General features: G+C 32.9%; 1 protein-coding gene across 1 annotated transcript; it reads right to left on the bottom strand.

The window, feature by feature from the left end:
• Positions 1 to 2350: 2350 nt before the first annotated feature.
• On the bottom strand, positions 2351 to 21573 carry LOC134241104 (uncharacterized). Its single transcript, XM_062723192.1, has 17 exons — positions 21400 to 21573; positions 21164 to 21295; positions 18879 to 19001; positions 18488 to 18616; positions 14954 to 15073; positions 12889 to 13149; positions 12677 to 12700; positions 11732 to 11838; positions 11400 to 11464; positions 11066 to 11295; positions 10796 to 10898; positions 10669 to 10691; positions 5514 to 5649; positions 4641 to 4813; positions 4345 to 4412; positions 4150 to 4194; positions 2351 to 2447 (listed from the first exon to the last, which is right to left on the bottom strand). The coding sequence occupies exons 3-17, from the start codon at positions 18892 to 18894 to the stop codon at positions 2430 to 2432; spliced, it is 1518 nt and encodes a 505-aa protein (XP_062579176.1). The 5' UTR covers positions 18895 to 19001; positions 21164 to 21295; positions 21400 to 21573; the 3' UTR covers positions 2351 to 2429.
• Between the last annotated feature and the right edge of the window lie 208 nt (positions 21574 to 21781).

Below are 21781 nucleotides of genomic sequence, written 5' to 3'. Positions count from 1 at the left end.
AATAATCGATTTATATTTGTTAGAAATAAAGTATATGGACTTAAACTTGATATTGGGATAAAAACAAAATGAAAATATTACTTTTATTGTTTCCGTCGATTCATTCGTGAGCATATGAAAGTTTAAGGAGAAGCAGGTTGTTTGAGCAGTATTTACTTTCAAAAAACGTAGCTGCTTCAAAAGCTAATAACTTGCAATATTCATAATCACAGAACCTAGCCTGCATATATCGGTGTGTAGGAATGCAATTTCAAATCAACATTTTGTGAAAATGTCTCTGCATATTATTTTCAAAAATTTAATCATATTCACATAATTATACAGTGAAGTTATATGCTCCAACATTTTCAACTACTTCATCATTACCAGATTGCATAGTAATCCATTATTATTCGTGTTGTACTCCGAAAGGTGTACTCAATGATGTACTAATTGAATTTAAAAGTCGGCGTCGTACTTGACATATATTCAAACTTACGTGCATTGTCTAGTGAGCTATAGAATTGATAACAGATACGACAATCTTAGAAAGTTTTTATGTTTAATATTAAGGGTGCTTATAAATTATACCGATATACAATTGCATTCTACATAAAAGATGAGAATAGTATAGTATTGTTTCATTAATGTACATTTTTAATATTAAATAAAACAATGGCTTGTATGATCACACATTAAGTCCAAATTAAACACCATCAACGAAATGAAGAGAAAAATGTTGTAAAGTTTTCAGTAAATAAAAGTGTCAAAGTTTTTTTACAGTATATATGATAGTAACATATTACAGTACAGTATATGTGATAGTTGCTATTAACAAAAGTTATCTATAGTAAATACACGTATCTGTCTAAAAGATGATTCCTGCAGTGTACAAATAAAAGACCACTAAGGTTACTTATTGATCAGGCTCTAGGGCCAAATAAACAAAAGGTCAAGAAGCCACATTTCTCACCTGAGCTCATTGGTTATAAACAGCAAGAAATTAATCAGTTTAGTATTGAAATGTATGAATATAACAAATCACGGCTTTGCTGTTCTCGAGATGATTTCAAACGAGTTTACCCATGGAGATGCTTCCATTTATTTATCACCGATCACAGCCTTCCTGTATTGGAGATTTTTAAAGATATTTACTCTGTATTCATGTGTAAAATCTTCATCATCCATTGTCGCCTCACCCTTTCACTGGAGGTCATGATTTGATAAAAAACTTGAATCTTCACTACCAGGGGATATTTTCCTATATATGTGACCAATCTTGGTTTTGCTATTCTTGAAGAAGATGATTAAAGATATTTCCAATATATTCCTATGTAAAACTTTTGGCCATTGAAGACCCACCCTACCCAAGGGAATCTTAATTTGATTTAACTTTTGATGATGATTTCATATGAGTTTCATCTTTCCTGGCCCAATGGTTCTCGAGAAGATTTTATAAAGATTCTTTATATATATTATATCGTCCATTTTGGCCCAACCGTTCACTCGCGGGTAATGATTTGAACAAACTTAAATATACTTCACCTAAAGATGGTCTCATAAAAATTAAAAATCAATCATTACTTTGCTGTTCTTGAGAAGAAGAATTTTAGAGTTTTTCTATATGTACCAATGCAAATTTTTGATTTTCCATTTTGGACCTACCCTACCCCGGGGTCATTTTTCAAACAAACTTTGAACCTAAATCACCTGGGATTGATTCCATAAGATTCATCGTCCTCTGCCAAGTGTTTTTGAGAAGCTTTTAAAATATATTTCCAATATATTTCTATGTAAAACTTTGATCATTCATTGTGGTCCAATCCTACCCATGGGTGGGTGATTAAATCTACACTACCTGAGGATGATTCCACATGAGTTTCATCTTTCCTGACCCAGAATATTTTTTTAAATGACATTAATTTTTCACCTATTAACAATTATTTCCCATTGGAAGAAACGTAGCCCTTGAATTTAACAAGCATAAATGCCTTTCACCCAAGGATACTTTTTGGCAAGTCTGGATGAACTTGTGCAAATGCTTCTTGAAAGGACATTCATTTAAAAAAAAAATGGGGGAAAAGGCAACGACGATAAACATTTCACAAATTTAGATCAGAAAAATTCACTTGAGCCTTCGGCTAAGGTGAGTTATAAGGACAAAAACTCATTATGGTTTCGGTCTTATTTTTATCGTGGAATGGTAAAGCTAAGACCAAAAGTAAGCTTGTTTATGTTTTATGGCCTTACAGCGAAAGAACTACATATGTACATGTACATGCTGTTAACAATACAATATTTAGATACTTAATTAATCGTATAATAATATAAATGTAACGATTTGTAAAAAAAAAAATAATAAAAAAAAAATAAAAAAAGATATTGAAGATGTCTTTATCTTCACTGAACAAAGCTTGCTTTTCCCGGCCTTCATATTGATTCATCGCCGATCAATATCGTTGATATCTCTGTAAGAAAAAAAATAAAATATATATGGAAGAGTTGTAATATTTTTTTGTTAGTCGGCGTTTAGATTGTACACATCTCATTAAAGAAATTGTTATTTAACACTATTGAATTGAATTTCAATGAAATTATTTCAGTGTCCGTGTGTGTCTGTTCTTTAGTTTGCCGTATGCCAGGAGGAGGCTGCATTTTTTTTTAGGGGGGGAGGGGGTGTCAGAGCAATTTATAAGAGGGATTTTTGTTATAGCGCCTACTCAACGGCCACCGTGTCCCGCAGTTGGATAAGTTTCTTACCTCGCGACCATAAAACAAACACTCAAATCACTTCGCCAAAAGGATGGCCTTGTTTCAATGTCTCAAAGTATGTTTTTTACAGAAAAGGGTAGGGGAAAAGATATCCACAAATGTATATACTATTTCGAAGAATTAAAAGATAAAATTTTGCATATCACAACAAATCTAAATTCAAATGTGTATTCAAAAATATGTCAAACCACGTGCTATCTTCATGCAAATACTTAGGTTAAAAGATCATTTTGCACGATTTTTTAAGGATTAATCTCAAAGTATGCATAAAAAATATTCATTGTTTGGTTAACAAGAGCATGGAGCAAAGATATGTACTGCAATATCTAAATACAATTTTTTGACACACCATTCTTATTTCCCGAGATATATTTAAAGTCTATTTGCAGAATTATATCACAAGCGCAATTTGATATAAACGGTAAAGCGTAGTGTTGAAAAAATGATGCCCTAAAAGGATACTTCTTGACACTTACAAATAATGTTAGATTCGGTCGGAAGGGAATGATAATTTTCCCATGACACCCGATCCAACCGCTGTTGTATTTCAAGAACCACATTTAGTTAGATGTTTCTAAGAGAGTGTATATATTCTATATCTTTACAAAGTATATTAATTTGGTTTTCCCGTAAAGTGTAATGGACCTTTTTCAATTGAATTTGCTGTTAATCAAACAAAGCTAACAGTTATGTCTGGGCGTGATAAAAATTTTATTTGCAAATAACTTTTGTTTTTCTAGCATTTGAAGCTGTAGGTATTTTGTTCACCCTTCTTCTACGCCTTTGAGGGTTTCGCAGTTATTATGTATCTAATCTATTGTTTAGTTGGTTTGTTTATTTGATTATCTGTTCTTTGATATTTTTCAGTCATTGAGACAGTAGACAGCTGTAAAACTGCAAACTTTTAAAGTCATCTATTTGGTACTCATGCTCTGAGCTATTTAGCAGTGAGTGATCTTCTTCGTTAGAGCACATTAACTCCGATACTTGACTTTAGTTTACTTGGTTTTCAACTTCCCGCAGTGGGATTCAAACCCTCGACCATACTTCTAGGCTCAAGAATGAAAGTTCTATCCAATAAGCTATAAAGTGACTGTAAACATACTTGCAATATTGATACACTATAGAAATTTTGACGGGAAGAAATCATTTTATCGTACCTTTGATGCGGAATTTACAAATGAGTGTTTAATTTGATTCCTTACTTTTTATTGCTTATGAAGTTAAACGTTTTGATGTTTCTATACATTATTTTTTTTTAACTCATAAAGGCTACAGTGTAGATTGTATAAAAATAATTAATGTATATTCTGATTACACAAAAATATATTAATGTATATTTTAGATGATAATTGATAATATAATGCGATATAAAAATATGACAGTAATTAACTGTACCCGAACTTTTCCTGAATTGTAACTCAATCCCTGCATTCTTGGAATCTATTATAAAAATTACATTGACATAGCATATTATCTCAGAGTTTTCAATAAAAAGAATTTAAAAAATACATCTTTACATATCGTTTCTGAAGAATAGATTAAGGGCATACTTTTAACTTTCAAATAAAATATAGAAAAAAGTAAGTTAACCTGTCTGCTATAAGGCGTTTCGTACACAGATTCATTTGTCACTGAGGAATTGGCATATAAACTAAGACCTAAAAATAAACCAACCACCATTGAAGTCTTAATTAATCTTTTTTTTTTTTATGCTACAACATTGGATTTAAAAATATTCAAATATTCAAATACATGGAAAAAAATTGAAATCGACAAAAAAAATAGTATAAAAAAAATTAAAGCTGAAGATTCTTAGTGATTTTTCCTGTTGGTGGATAATTATCGATTTTAATGATTGTCTCACTGTATTGGGTTAATTGACTGACCTTTATTATTTGTGTTTCCGTAAAAATGTAACGGAATTTCAGCCAACTCTAGATATTCGTTTTCGTTGGTATACTCATTTTTGGGATTAATAACATCATAGTCTGTTGTGGTGTCTGAATGAAGATTAATGTCTTTGGGAGTCCCTCTTCCTCTCGGTTCGGAATCATGCATACTTTAATACATAACATAATTTTAATTGGAAATGGATTAAAATATATTTATTCATAGGAATGAAAAACAAACATAATTTAAATTCATTAAAACAAAACGGGAGGCAAAAAGGTTTACTGGTACATTTTATTTTTTTACATTCTAAAGACATATCAACCAAGTATTGTTAATACAAAGGTTATGTATTTCAAAAAAATCAATATATTCAGAAAACTTTTATAAATTCTTATTATAGTAGCTGTGGGGCAACAATAAATGCAGTAAGGATGAGTACATCTTATTGCCTTTAACTTGTGTATCCGTTTTTCTGCCGGCGACGATACGTGCAGACAGAACATGCAACAAAGAAAAAATATTTTTGGCAGCAATATGAGCAGAACGCTAATATATACCGTCAAAAGTATTGACACATTCTTACTGATCCAAAGGGTTGCAAAAGTGATCTTGATATCACCAAGCTAGTGAAATAAACATTTTAATTTTCAAAAAATCAGGTATAAATCCAGTAATTCCTTATTATAAATATGCTGCATTGAAAGTATTCCTAATCTGGTTCCACAAATCAGCAACATTTCAGATAGAAAAATTGAAATGATGCGCATAAAAAACCGAAATCCCTGAATGCATATCCAAGTTAAGGCTTTTAATATTCTTTCACTATTTCATAATTATCAAGTTACTGCTCAAATCCGATAAAGTACCTCTTAGAAACAGTGCTCTCCTTTCCTTTTGACCTCTTACTGCAGTACAAACATACGACCAAAACCGAAATGAATATGATGAATAATGCTAGAATGCCGCCTGTGATTTTCATAATCAACACCATGTTACTTATATCTAAAATATAAGTTTTGAAAATGATTCTGTTACATGTATACATTTATTTTTTTAATTTTAAATGATAACTAGATGCTGTCATGAGACAGTAATACCCGCACTAAGGTGTTTGCCTCTAAAACACGCTCCTACATATTGGCCGGTTTTCCAAGGAAAAAGTCAAAATAATTCTATAATTTACATAGGCGTCGGAACCGGGGGGGGGGGGGCTAGGGCCGGGGCTTTTTTTCCAAACATATATTGAACATTGCTTCATAGGTTTAGCCCCCCCCCCACTTTCCACAGACACATGGCAGTATAGGTAAAAAATGGGAAAAAGGTAGTGTATAGAAAAAAAATTTTTGGTACTGAAGTTCGAATTCAACCCCCCCCTCCCGAAATAGGATTTTCGTGTTTGGGAAATTGATGTTTTCGTTTTTTTTTGTTTTTTTTTTGCTTGTCAGGTTTTTTTTAGAAGGTATAAAAAATTTTTTTTACACCTAGCCCCCCCACTTTGAATTTGCTTCCGACACCAATGATTTACATGTATTCATCAAACTGAGTATGAAATTCTCAGACCGGCCCTGTGACCTATAACTCAGTCTCAGAACCTCTTATATTTATTTTACATGCTTAATTCATTATATACCAGTCTGAATTCTATTAATGATGTAAATTAGATTTTGATAAATGTTTTGCTCATAATAGGACCTTTTTAAATTTATTAATCCCCCCCCCCCCCCCCCCCCCCCCGTCGACACCACAATCACACAGCACATACTGTTTGGAATAGGCTAGATGGAAAAGTTTTGTTAAAACATCGTTTGTTATGAATTAATTTAAAATTTGTTCTTGTACTATACATGTTAACATGTAAATTTCTACATCACATCACGTTGCGTCACCCATTATCATATTTTTAGATTAAACACCATTTGGCACACCTCGGCTGATTCCCACTTCATCTGATAAGGTGACGGAATCGACGAAGGTTTGTCGAATGGCTGCAGTCTGGTGTGCATTGGATTAATTCATTTTGTGTTATAATTGGATTTATATTTCATGAAGTTGACGAGACAAACATGTATGGCAGTCGGTAAGTACAAGTTTAAGTATAGTGGGGAGTAAAATAAACCCAAACGATTAGGTTAAAGTTCAAAAAGGGTCAAAGATCATCGCATGCCACACTATACGAATTTCATATTGTGAAGTTATCTGCCATTGTCGATGTGACATTCAGTTACTGCCAATACTGGTGCGGATCCAGAATTTTTTTCGGGAGTAGGGAGAGGGGTTCACATCTCAGTCAAAAAATTTCCAGCCCAGAATTTCCTGACAAGCAGGAGAAAAAAAAACTGAAAACAAATAAACAAAATAAAAACAATGATAGTGTGGTCAATGTTTTCTCAGTTAGGGGGAGGATGTCCAAAGTCATTTTTTATTTGCTTCAGTATATAGTCTTGTTTAAATAACAAAGCAAATTCCAGGGGGGGGGGGGGGATGGGGGGATTCCAATCTCCCTACCCACTCCCTGTCCCTGAAATAACAATCTATTTTGTGATTCCAATTAAATAGTATATTTTTTTCCATTTGACTAATTATACATATTTTGTTTCTTGTGTTTATATTATGTCTGTCTATTTGTCTGCAGAAATTATAACCTTGCCCATAAGTTTTAAGTGGGATGGGCTATACAAATGGCTTCTACATTTTATAGGTTTATTTCTTGTGACAATTAAGACCTTTTATTTGGGTACCATTAATTTTTACCTGAAATCGCTTGACCTAGGATACACATTTTTACAAGAAAAATACCAAACTTTAAACTTGGCCTAAATTTTGATCAATAGGTGCTAGGGCTTTCATGCTTAACATGTGTATTCATTGTGAACTGTCAACAGGTATAAATATGTTTGACCTTGACTCTCGAGTTTGAACCACTTAAAAAAAATTAACCTTGGCAATTAACTTTTGAACAGGAATTACTAGGGATTTCTTTATTTCACATGTGCATTCCTTGTGAAAAGACTTTCTTCTGATACTAACAATTTGAACCCTTTGACCTTGAACTTTGAGTTTGACATATATTTGAGAAACTTCAACCTTCGCCATAGGCTTCCATACAGGGACATCAGTGTTTCACAAACACATCTTGTCTTCATTATTATTTGGTGGTGTCTCCATATGAGGGAAAAATTCCCAAGAGAGATGTATTCACAACAAACAAACAAATTACTAAAGAAAATATAAAACATGAATATGTTGGTCATGCATATCTCTGCATGAAAAAAACAGCTTTTCAAATACTGCAACCATATTCTAACCCTTTCAAAACACTCATTTGAGCTTTTCTGGTTTCCTTAACATATAATGTCTGTCGTGACGTGTCGTCCATCTGTTTGTCTGAAAACTTTTTACATTTTTAACTTCTCTAGAACCACTGGGCCAATTTTACCCAATTCATATAGAAATATGTATATTTGTATGTCAGAATGTCCATCTGTCTCAATAAATTTAACCTTGGTCATCACGGTCATATCTACTGAATATTAAACTTAATATGTATTAGTATTTACCTGTGAGAATGGCATGGTTTTTTATGCGCCCGGATCGATAGATCCCGGGCGTATATTGTTTTTGTCCTGTCTGTTTGTCTTTTTGTCTGTTTGTCTGTTTATCTGTTTGTCTGTTTGTCTGTCTGTCTGTTGTCAACTTTAACCTTGGCCATAACTTTTGAACAATAAGAGATAGAGACTTCATATTTGGTATGCATACTCCAGTAATAAAGTCCTTTCAAATGACATCAAGGTCAATGACCTTGTGACCTTGACTGTGATCTATATGCTAAAAATAGCTTTTTCCACTGTTTGTCATAACTTTTTAACCATAGGAGATAGGAACTTCATATTTGGTATGCATACTCCATCGATAAAGTCCTTTCAAACGACGGCAAGGTCAATGATCTTGTGATCTTGACTGTGACCTATATGCTAAAAATAGCTCTTTACACTTTTTGCCATAACTTTTGAACCATAGGAGATAGGGACTTCATATTTAGTATGCATACTCCACTGATTAAGTTCTTTCGAATGACACCATGGTCAATGACCTTGTGACCTTAACTGTGATCAATATGCTAAAAATAGATTTTTTGAACTTTGTTGCCACCGGGCGCATAGTGTTTCACAAACACATCTTTTTTTTTTACCTGTGACCTAGAAGTTTGACCTACTTGCAAAAAAATTAAATTGTTATAAATTCATCATTTTGAAAGAGAAAAGTTAGGGCATTCATATCATAATGCATGTATATTATTACCTGTGATAAGACCTTTCCAAATAAATCATGACTTTTACTCTGTGACCTTGACCTTGAAGAGGTCAAGCCTCTACTTTTCAAAAATGTTGCATTTGCTTATAACTTTTGATTGAGATGAGATATGACTCTCACATTTGACATATACATTAATTACTCATAAGAATTCAAGGTGTTTCCCAGCATGTGATGCTTTTTTTACCCCTTGACGTTGATGTTTTACATAATTTTCAAAATATTTAACTCTCCTAAAAGATGATTAGGCTTCTGAGTAACATTAAGGAAGACTTCAGGGAAGACAGGGCTTTTTGCACAAAAAACGTCATTTTTCGACCCCCATTTGACCCCCCAGGGCAAAATCTTAATTCCAAAACCTTACTGCACATCTACCTGACACCACCAACCATCTCCCAACAGATGATTAGGCTACTGTGTAAAATGTAGGAGAAGTTCAGGGAAGACGGGGCTTTTTGCATAAAAAATGTCATTTTTTGACCCCCATTTGACCCCCCAGGGCAAAATCTTAATTCCAAAACCTTACTGCACATCTACATGACCCCACCAACCATCTCTCAAAAGATGAATAGGCTGCTGAGTAAAATGTAAGAGGAGTTCAGGGAAAACGGGGCTTTTTGTATAAAAAACGTTATTTTTCCACCCCAATTTGACCCCCCGGGGCAAAATCTAAATTCAGAAACCTTACTGCACATCTATATGACACCACCAACCATCTCCCAAAAGATGATTAGGCTACTGTGTAAAATGTAGAAGGAGTTCAGGGAAGACGGGGCTTTTTGCATAAAAAATGTCATTTTTTGACCCCCATTTGACCCCCCGGGGCAAAACCCTTACTGCACATCTACATGACCCCACCAACCATCTCTCAAAAGATGAATAGGCTGCTGAGTAAAATGTAAGAGGAGTTCAGGGAAAACGGGGCTTTTTGTATAAAAAACGTTATTTTTCCACCCCAATTTGACCCCCCGGGGCAAAATCTAAATTCAGAAACCTTACTGCACATCTACATGACACCACCAACCATCTCCCAAAAGATGATTAGGCTACTGTGTAAAATGTAGAAGGAGTTCAGGGAAGACGGGGCTTTTTGCATAAAAAACATCATTTTTCGACCCCCATTTGACCCCCCGGGGCAAAATCAAAATTCCGAATCCTTACTGCACATCTACGTGACAACACCAATCATCCCCCAAAAGATGATAAGGCTGCTGAGTAAAATGTAAGAGGAGTTCAGGGAAGATGGGGCTTTTTGCATAAAAAACGTTATTTTTCGACCCCTAATTGACCCCCTGGGGCAAAATCAAAATTCCGAAACCTTACTGCACATCTACATGACACCACCAATCATCCCCCAAAAGGTGATTAGGCTGCTGAGTAAAATGTAGAAGGAGTTCAGGGAAGACGGGACTTTTTGCACAAAAAACATCATTTTTCGACCCCCATTTGACCCCCCGGGGCAAAATCAAAATTCCGAAACCTTACTGCACATCTACATGACCCCACCAACCATCTCCCAAAAGATGATTAAGCTACTGTGTAAAATGTAGGAGGAGTTTAGGGAAGAAAAGTGTGACAGACGGACGGACGGACGGACGGACATGAGTAACAACAATATACGAACTTTCTTTAGAAAGTGCGGGTATAAACACAAATAAATATATTAAATAAAGTTAATTTTTGGAACTATGAATTGCATTTGTGACATACCTGTCGAAGAGGATGGAATATGGCTAAAAATTTAAATGTAAAATTTTTAAGGAATTAGTTTAGCAATTCAATTATGAAAAAAGGATATTAGCTGTTAAAATAAAATATTAAGGAGCTTTAAACATACAAACAGGTTGCTATTCCTATTGTATCGTCACATCTTTCTCCGGCAGGACAGGTTCCACCAAAACCGTGAAATATAGCACAAGGCTTTGAAGAAACTGAAATATCTACATAAAATATGAAATTATTATTAAGGCAAATTGAGTTCGGAATGACCAATATTGAATCATCTTCAGATGTCATATAGAAAAAATCAATAAATTTGCACACAAATGTGTATAATACAAGTATCACTTAAGGCAATTAAGATACATGTAGGTGATTATCAGTGCACTTTTCATTGATGTTCCATCCGGATCTTTTACTCTGATTTCCTTGATAACAGGTGCTTGATCAAGAACGGTCATCTTCTTTTCACCGGTCAACAACTTCGTCATTGAAGATGATAAATCTGTTTTCATTTCTTTAGATTCGTTTCTAGATCCAATTATTTCATAGTCTATTATGACACTTCCAAATTGAATGGTGCCATTTTGACGGAAATTGTGATTTTCCACCATATGCCTATATTGAATCAAAATAAGATTTGTAGCATTTCCTTTTAAAGCACGCCATTTATAATGCAGAAATATGACAATTGCGTTCTTTATAAACGGTGTATGACTTACCGAATCGTTAGAATGATAACAGCCGATAATCCTCGAACATTCTCTTCTTTGTAAAATTTCATCAACTGATTGTGTGAAATATTTTTCAATTTAAATAAAAGTACAAAAACATTTTTTCATTAAATTCCTATTTTAAGAAGGCTGACGTCAATAATTTAAACTTCAAATATAACTTTATCTTTTAAACATATCTTCAGCTGTCAACCTTCATATATGGCAAAGATAATTTTTATATATTCTTTGAAATATGATCATTTTGTATGTCTTTAAATGGAGCTCTTCTGGCAACAGTGATATATAAATGCAAATTTAATGATTTACTTCCAGCATACCGATGTTTCAAATCCTTTGCGCCATTTCTCACTATCTGCTAAAAACTCTCTATGGCTAATTTTGATATCAAACGTGGTCTCAGCTTTTATCTTTACTTCAGATTGATCTTCATAATGTGAAAAAAGGAGAATAGAGAAGAAACAAAGATTTTAAAAAACGGTCTGTGCAGCTACCTTAAAATCAACAAAGCCAAAATGAAAAACACAACAGTTAAATATATATATTAATTTAATATACACGCAGTTCCAAAGTGTTAACTTGAGTTGATTAAGGTGTTAAAGCATTTTGCAACTATTTTCAAACTTTGCATTTTGATATAGTAACTTTGGCTTTTGGCTTGACTTTCCCCTTGAAATACCTAAACAAATCAAAATATACACGAACCTACGATGTCTCCACAAAAGTTTCAGCTTTTCTGGCTCAGTTGTTCTTGACTAGAGGATTTTTAAAGAGTTTTTTTAATTATACTTCAATGTAAAACTATGATTTTCTATTGTGGCCCCGCCCTACCACAGGAGGTCATGACATGAACAATTTAAAATCTGAAATACCCCAGGATATTCCCACAAATCTTTTCTGACCTATTGGTTCCTGAGAAAATTTTTTCAATAACTCAAACTTTTTTGTCTTTTCTTTTTCACCCCTCTCCCTCTCGTAAGAAGGGTTGGTCCTTCATTTTGACACTTTTATCTCTATTCTACCTAAGAATGCTCTGTACATGTTTGGCTAAAATTTACCAAGTGGTTCTGGAGAAGAAGGTGAAAAATGAAAAGTTTACGGACGGATTGATAACAAGACACGGACAGACAGCGAAATTGGTGATTAGAAAAGCTTACTTAAATTTTCAGCTCCGCTGTGCTTGATATAGAAGAGATTCACAATACACCAAAGGTAAGTGCCTCAAGTGACTTTTACAAAATGAAAGTCAAATTTAAAATGCTTACTTGTACTGTGCGCAGGCTTTGGGTCTATATCAATAGAAAAAAAATAAAATAAACTATACATGAAATTTGGAGATGCTATGTATATATACTTTCTTTACATTGTACCTAACAAATTTGAATAAAAGAATGATTTATTATTAATAGGATTTTTCTTTGTAAAGATAACTGATTTTAAAAGAGTAAGTTATATAATGTATGGCAAAGTTACTCACGATTGCAGCTAGTGATATTCAATCCTCCAAAGCGACATTCACAATGAGCTGCTCCATCTGTATTTATACAAACTTGATACATGTTTGTATCACACTCGATGATTTTTTCCTTACACTCATCTACATCCAGTGAACAATTACGCCCTTCCCATCCTGTCTCACATAAACATTCCCCTGTCGTAGGATCACATTCCTTTGTGTTGCTTAAAACACATTGACATACGCCGGAACATTGTTCTCCATACATATAATCATGGCAAGCTAAAACCATAAAACTACTTATTATAAATTGCGGTGATTTGCTCTGTTAGTAATTTAGATATTTTCAATTAATTTTAAAACCAGAATTGGGTATTACATGCAAAGGCAGATTATAAAATGGGAATGGTAAATATTTTATTGAAGGAAGAAGGATATGGAGATAGCGAACAGTATTCAATCTCAAAGTCCATAAAACAATACAAAATAGAAGCCAAGCAAACACGGACCTGCGAAACATCAGAGCTGGGATCAGGTGCCATGGAGAAGTGAGCATTCCCTGCTGACAGGTCGCACCCGCCGTGTGCTTCTTGACATGATCGGGAAATAACGGGAAAATCCGTCGTCAATTCAGTATATAAATAATGGACTAACAATTATTATGAAAAACGTCAATCAGCACTTGACTCAATAATTAATTGCACTTGCTGACAAGGTCATTGTATCAACCAAAGAACTCACGAAATTATTACTTTAAACGAGACTGCTGATTTTTTTGTTTCATCAACTTGCTTGTCAATAATTTACCTCGTTTTACAATTTATTCATACGTAGAGTATGTTCTTACGTATCGAATCAACTGAGATATCCGTATGCAGGTGATGAAGGTACTGCAAGTCGTTTTAATTCTACGGTGTTAAAATTTCACGATATCTCAAAAAGTATCAACTGCGATGGTTTTAATTTCACGCTGCAAGAAATTAATTCAAAATTTCCTATAAGCAATTCAACATAATTAAAAACTAATAATAACATTCACGATGGGTTTAATTTCACGGAAAAATGATAAATCGCGAACAGAAACGAAATTAAAACCATCGTGATTATTTGCCAATCTACAGTATATTGTTGCATAAGTAAGATAAGTTGACGATAGAAAAGTTAATGTCATCAAATTTATCATATAGCTTGGTTGTTAGATAAATAGATTACCATCAACGTCTTATTCAAGTAAAATATCCAAGTATGAAACAGATGTCAGACTCTGTGGTATCTTTCATCTCAAAGCTCACCAGGATATATCGTATCGACGTAGGAATGGCCATAGCAAGTGCTTTCTTCAATTCACGCAAAAGATTTTGCACAAATTCTGATTCATATGAATATATTTACATTTCTAATAAATTTCCCCTATGATTCTTTACAAAATAAAATGCAGTATATTTTCTCATGAACTACATTTGGTATGTATCACGAATAAGCATGAATATCTCCATTGTTACGTCATAATGCCGCTCTTGACGTCAAAAAGTTAAAAAATATAGTGCACATTTTTTTTTTAAATGACAGTTGAACGGCGTTAATCTATGACAAGTCATCAGAAAAATAATGTAAATATTAGAAATGAATTTAATTTTTTGAAGATTCATGAGGTATATGAACTACAACGCTTCACGCCGGCATATTTATCATGAAGCGCTAACGCGCTTCATGAAATATGCCGGCGTGAAGCGTCGTAGTTCATAACCTCATGAATCTTCAAAAATTAAATTCATTTCTTAAATAAAAATAGCCTAGGTCTGCTAATAACGGAGCGTAATTGATACCCACTGGAATTCCATTAGATTGTTTGAATACCTGGTTTCCAAAAACCACTAGATATTGTCAATCAAAAACTCAAGCATCTCTTTAGAGTACTTATGTGTGCAATCAGAATTTGTTTTAACGAAATAAATTTGCAAATGACCAATGACCAGATAAGTAAATTAACGAGTTCCATTTTTATTCAAAAAGCAGCTGTCACTAAAATCAAAAAGCCTGGGCTTTAATTTATCGTGGGTATTGGTAGTGGATGTTGCAACATTACCTCTACATGATTTGCCATCATTTTGCAGCTTAAATCCAAAAGCACATTGACATTCAAACGATCCATTCGAATTTGTACAATTGTGATCACAGGAGGACTTCAACGCACACTCGTTTATGTCTATGAATAAACAACATCAAAAAAGTATTAATTTTGTTTATTCGTAAAAGCTTTTCTGGAATTTTTTTATTTAGATCATTGAATTACAATATATATTCTTTTACAGAAATATTTCAAAAATGAAGTCCGTTTTCAATTTGAAAGGATTATAATTAGAGAGGTTTAGTTACAAGTGACGTAACAACGTGTACGCGAAAGTTTGACGTACACGGTATATTTGACGTCAACGTCAATAATATGATTTAGTTATACGTACTCGTGTATGAATTCAAATTTCATGATTGGAGAGTACAGTAAAATTATTGAACCTCATTGCATTTATTATTTTTAAGTTAGACAAATCAAAAGTGGAGTTTATACTTATTCTAGTTATACATATCATAAACAATGAAAAATTATTATATGTATTGTCATCTCACTGCAGTGAAGCGCTTTAAATATTTTGTTTGACTTTCCTAGTATTTCTACAGGACAAACTTTTAATTCTGCACCATTTAAAAATGAAGGCAGTCATAAAAATACTGAATTTACAACCAAAAAAAAAAAAAAAAAAACAACAACACATTTTGCACATTGTGAAGGAGGGGGGAGGGGAATCCCAACTAAAAACCTTTTGAAAACGATAACATATAAGGGCTCAATCATTATAACGTTTAGAAATGAGGCATGGAACAATATTTAATACATCAATACATTGTTAAAACCAAAATACAAGTCAGTCATGGCCCTCTTTTTTCCTTTTTCATAAAAACTCGTTTGCTTAAGATCTTTACAAGTGCTAGCTAGTATCAAAGGAAAAAAAGTTGATGAAATAAAATCTCCATAAGCACTTGACGTCACACACTACCTATAACTTATTAGGCGAGGGGTTATATTTTTATTATGTCACAAGTGCCTGTGGGTGTTATTTTAAAGAAAATATTTTATTTGAAGAAAAAAAGAGGTGTTATAATAGGTTTTCATAAGAAAAATAATATTAAGGGAAAAATACGGAAGCCCGTTGAGACCAGTTAAGAGAAAGAAATACTTTTTATTGCGTTTAAACGCAATAGTTTTTGCTAGTTATACATGTAGTTATAGTTATAGTAATATGTTTAATCGCAAAACGTAGCGTTTAATCGCAATAATTATTGCGTTAAGGTCAAGATCTAGTAAATGGAAGGTGCCTACAGATTTTTCAAATTTAAGAAATTAATTCCTTTAATAATGCTTTATAACATTAGCTTGGTCAAAATAGGTGTTTCGGGGCATAATTTGTTGAAAAACAAGATGAAAAACCATATTTTAAACTGCCATTTTCAATGAAAAATTAAGAAAACCAGCATTGAAAATGGGAGTTTTTTCTACATCAGACAAAGAAAATGTATCCAGATTGCCTACAGTTTTTCAGAAAATGGTAATTTGTCTGTTCTTAGTCTCTACTTTAAAATAATATTAAATTTAAGATAGGTATCTGGACTACTTTTCATGTGATTTCAAATTGAATTCCATGAAAATACTTTATTTTCTACATAATTCTATTAGAGCCGTAAAGTACGGGAAAAAGAAAGTTGAAAGTGATTATGACGTCATAATGGATTTGGCACTGAAAAGATATTCTAAAGTCATTTACTAGATCTTGACCTTAAAGTGAAAAATATTTGTATAGATTAATAAGGATGGTTTCAGAAGGGCACACTTTTGAACATCACAGAAGGTTTGCAATTTCTTTATATTCTAGAAATTTCTTATTTGCATCATTTGTAATGAAATAAGGCCAAAAATATATACCATATACCATACCAAAAACATATTACCTGTTATGCATGTCAGAATTGTAAAAAATACGACAAGAAAAACGGGGGGATACATACATTGCGCTCCATTATAAATTTTCATGCGAGATAAATTAAAATCATTTTGCTTTCATTTTAAAGATACAAGTCATATAAATTAAAAACCTGTTGATTTCGAATGTAATTTGACATTTTTGGTTCTTTTTAGCGCATATTTGGAGTAGAACAACAATGTCTGGAAATAATCTATTTTTAGCATTTCACACTGTTTTTGCACGTGCTCCTGTGTAAAAATAAGCATATAAAGGTATTGTTTTTAATACCTAAGAATTAAGAGCAAGTGGTAAGGAAAGAAATATCAAAGTTTTGAAAATTTCACACAAAGACTCTTCGGACATAGGTCCCCCCTTAACGCAAAACTTTGCGTTTAATCGCAATAATCATTGCGTTAAAACGCAAAACACTTTGCGTTTAATCACAATCTTTTGCGATTAAACGCAATAATATTGCGTTTAATCGCAATAATTATTGCGATTAATCGCAATAATTTTTTGCGTTTAATCGCAATAATAATTTGCATTTAAATGCAATACTCTTTGCATTTTATAGCAGTGATCTTTCCTTTTAAGGAGTTTTTTTTTAATTTAAACACAATAATTCCATCAGTGCTGTAGTTTGAAATCAAACATCGGCTAGCCAAAAATTATTATGAATACTACGGTCTGTTTCTTTAAAGAAGAACTGTTTGGTTCTGTGTCTTCATGCTAAATGTTGCAGTTTGTAAGATTTTAAGTTTAACAATGGCATCCTAGGTGAACAACCAAAGTTTCTTTAACATATTAGAATCGAACACTTTTAACGCATTTATCATTTCAGGTAGGTATCACAGCAAATTAAGAATGTTTTAGTGGTATTTATAGCCATATCAATTTGGAAGTACACATCGATCAAACTGTTTTAATTTGATTCATTTTTTATTTCATATGATTCATTTCCTAAATTCTCGTATTCTCGTTTTTACTGTTTGTGATCAAAGGAAAGTTTGTGAATTTACTTATGCATAATATGTACATATACATATAAGTCTAAACATTTTATCAGTCGTTTCCTTAAGCCCTTTATAAAGGTACATTGCGTAAACTTTGTGACTTCTGTGAGTTTTAACGCAATAAAAAATATTTCTTTCCCTGGACTGGCCTCAACGGGCTTCCGTAGGAAAAAATCACCGCCAAAAAGTTTTATTTGGTGCATTGGTGGGATCTTCTTCAAATGAATCCCTGCATACAAAATAAACATGCTGTCTTGTGTCCGTTTAACTTTTCCTTGATAAAAATACAAATACATTTACTCTGATGGACTCATGGAATCATCATTCCATAAACAAAATAATTGTGTTCTTGATTTATAGCGTAAAAATCAATAAACTGAATCAGGATATAAAATGTTTAATCGATAACTTTACACGTTGATGTCGTACGTGTAGACAGTACACGTTCCAAACTTGTAGCTACACGTCAGATTTGACGTCATGATTTCGAAGAACACAACAATTGATGACGTCACCCGTACAAGTTTGACGCAAAACGTGTAACTAAACCTCTCTATTATTATTATTGTTGTTGTTGTTGTTTAACATTACCTATACAAGTTCTATTGTCCACATCAAGTTTATAACCATGTTCGCAGAAGCAGACTCCTTGGTTGTCGTGTTGTATTTTACAACCATAAGTACAGTTCAGTTCGGGGAAAAGAGAACACGAATCTCTAACTGGTAAATTAAAAATATTTTGTTAATTACCTTTTTAGAAACATATTGTAAATAAAATTTAATAATACATTGTATTGAAATACAAGTAGATTTAAATTAAGTGGATTTTGCACTTTTAGATCAATTCTCTGTTGCAAACATTTATTCAGAAAATGTCATGAATATTTTTACTAAGTATAAAATCTACTAGAACTTCTACTTTACATAATTTATATAATTCTTATAAAGAACTATATACTAATTATCAATAATGAAAACAAACCCTTTTCACATGTCATGCGATCATTTTTTAAAGTAAAACCAAAGAAGCAACCGCAATTGTAACCACCATCTACGTTGTTACATATTTGGCTGCATCCATGGCCATTTTTACATTCGTCTATATCTTTTTAAAAGAAAAAAACGCATACTTCAATGAAAAATCATTTCAATTTTCACTCAGTCTAAAAGTAATAATTTTGTCCCTTTATAAGCATCAATCATCGATCAAACGATCAGCAATAAAATTTACCCAATCTGTAATTTTACAATTACTGATATTCACTTGTAAGAAAGTAACGCAATGAAAACTGAATCAAATATTACATATTACATGAACAGTAAATGGTAAAAGAATGAAAAACATATGGGAACAAATCGCTAAATACAAAAGTTATTGAATATCGAAACATAGTTATCATTTAGTGTACCCTAATTGTACATCTCCTTTTCAATCTGTATTTAAACACAGACTGAAAAGGAGAAGTACAATTAGGGTTAAATCAACACTTTTGGTCAAGTCCTCATAGTTTTTTTTTTAATTCTTATAAAAGTAAGATTTAGGGAAAACACCAACTGTTTGCATGCTCTTAATAAAAGATAAACTTTAATACTAGATATGAATAAGCAATCAAGTTCAAAGGGCTACTCAATAAAGAATATTGAGATAACGAACAGTATTCAATATCAAGGTCCATAAAACAATACAAAATAGGAGCAGAGCAAACACGGACCTCCAAAACACCAGAGGTGAGATCCTGTACCGTGAAGGAGTGAACAGCCCCTGCTGACCGGTCACACCCGCCGTATACATGTGTACTCCGTGTCATGATCGGGAAATAAAGGAAAAACCAGTCGTCAATTCAATGTATAAACTAACAATAAGTATGAAAATCGTCAGTTAGTGTTTCACTCAATAATAAATTGTATTTGCTAATAAGGTTTTTGTATCGACCATAAAACTTATAAAATGATGACTCTAAATAAGACTGCTGATATTCTTATTTCACCAATTTGTTTGTCAATAATGTACCCCGTTTTAGAAATAGTTGAAAATAGTTCATACGTAGAGCATTCTCTTGGATGAAGGCGTATTGCTACTTAGGTAAGGGAAGTTGACGATAGAAAAGTTAACGTCATTACGTTTATCATAGAGTTTGGTTGATAGAATACCATTAACATCTTTTAAGTAAAAAATCCAAGTATGAAACAGATCTAGATGTGTCAGACTCCGTGGTATCTCACGCTCACCGGAATATACCGTATCGTGGAACATATTCTCACGTATCAAATCATCAGATACGCATACACCTCGATAAAGTTGAGACATGTTAGGGTTATATGTATATTAATTGCTTCATTCCTAAGGTAAGTTGGAGATTGAAATGTTTTTATTACACACTTAGTAATAAATACAGGTTTTTTGCGATATGGTTGACGTCACAATAGCCGTATCAGCCCTGCAGGGCTGATATGGATTTGCGGGGCTGATAACCTATATCAGCCCTGCAAATCCATATTAACCCTGCAAGGCTGATACGGCTATTGTAACGTCAATATCACACCTTTCGTAAATTAAACCACAAATTAAAACAGTACTTGTGATCATACACAATTTTTTGGTGGGTTCATATTCTTTTAATTTTAACTTTTTGAAAATAAGGACAATCTTAACTTACAAATACATGTATTAGATTATTTTCAAATTACTGATCGAGTGCATTGAAATAGAAGTAAAACAAACCCAAATCGTATGAGACAATAGACCATGTACATGTATGTAAGAAGTCCATGCATGGTTATTTACTTTTTTTATCAACTTAATGCATGCTGTATTTTATTACTAAGTAATATATAGTTAACATATCAATACATACCCTCTTCCACATCACATCCTGTATCAGCTCTCGACCAATATCAGCCCTCGGGCCTTCGGCTCTCCGGCTGATATTAGTGTCTCGGCTGATACAAGATGTGATATGGAAAAGGGTATGTATTAGTCTCTATGTTATCAATACTTTCACGATATTTGGTCGCAGATATAATTTTCAAGAGATAATTTAATTTTTTTTAACATTTTTATTATTATTCTATATCTTTTGAATATCGCCCCCCCAGACCCCGTGCCTATTTTTGTCGCCCCCTCTGACTTCAATTCCTGGATCCGCGCCTGATCCCTACTATTCATTAGCTATGAGTGTAAAGAAAAGGTCAAATGATATAAGGCATATTCGAACTAAAAACGATTCAGGATTTCAGAGAAAAGGCAAGACTGCAGAAAATGTTTACCTTTGCATTCACCGTTTTTATTTTTTTTGTATCCACTTTTGCACTCGCATGTGTAATTCCCAAAGACATTTTGGCAGATTGTTGTTGATTGTGGGCAATCATTCAGTGATTCGTCAACACACTCATCAATATCTTAAAATAAGAAGTACTTGATGTTGATATAACTTAATCTTTCTTTTTAGAACAGAATGAAGTGTTTACAATGTTTACAATCGTTTTTAATGAATGTCCAACACCTGTGCATGCATCACCCTGAAGTTGAAATCCATTTTGACAGATACATTTGTACGAGCCCTGTAGATTTTAACATATTTTACTCAAACCACATATATGTGGAATTGTTGAACATTCGTCAATTTCTTCATTACAATCGCTGCCTCTCCAGCCTTTATTACAAATGCATCCCTTCATTGAATTCAGCACTGTTTAAAATATATATGCTTCGTCACATTTTGTTATTTACAAGTCAACTTGTCTCATCCAATATATTCATTTTGTCTTCAACAAATATTTTTGTAAAATATTTGAATTTTATTCATTGTTACAAATTCAATTAAATTAATCAGGAGATGTTCAAGAAACACTAATGCCCCCCTCCAGTAAATGGATTTTTTAAGT

Source organism: Saccostrea cucullata, unplaced genomic scaffold (assembly GCF_032062105.1).
Source record: "Saccostrea cucullata isolate Sc308-1 unplaced genomic scaffold, CSIRO_AGI_Scuc_v1 ctg854, whole genome shotgun sequence".
Lineage (NCBI taxonomy): Eukaryota > Metazoa > Mollusca > Bivalvia > Ostreida > Ostreidae > Saccostrea > Saccostrea cuccullata.
This window is presented reverse-complemented; position numbering and strand designations above follow the sequence as displayed.

Excerpts from the sequence above, each read along its gene's own strand:
- LOC134241104 (XM_062723192.1), bottom strand. Across the intron at positions 11,839-12,676 it reads AAAGCCTGCGCACAGTACAA|ATCAATCTGAAGTAAAGATA; the intron begins GTAAGCATTTTA and ends CACATTATGAAG. Across the intron at positions 10,692-10,795 it reads ATAGGAATAGCAACCTGTTT|CCATATTCCATCCTCTTCGA; the intron begins GTATGTTTAAAG and ends TTAAATTTTTAG.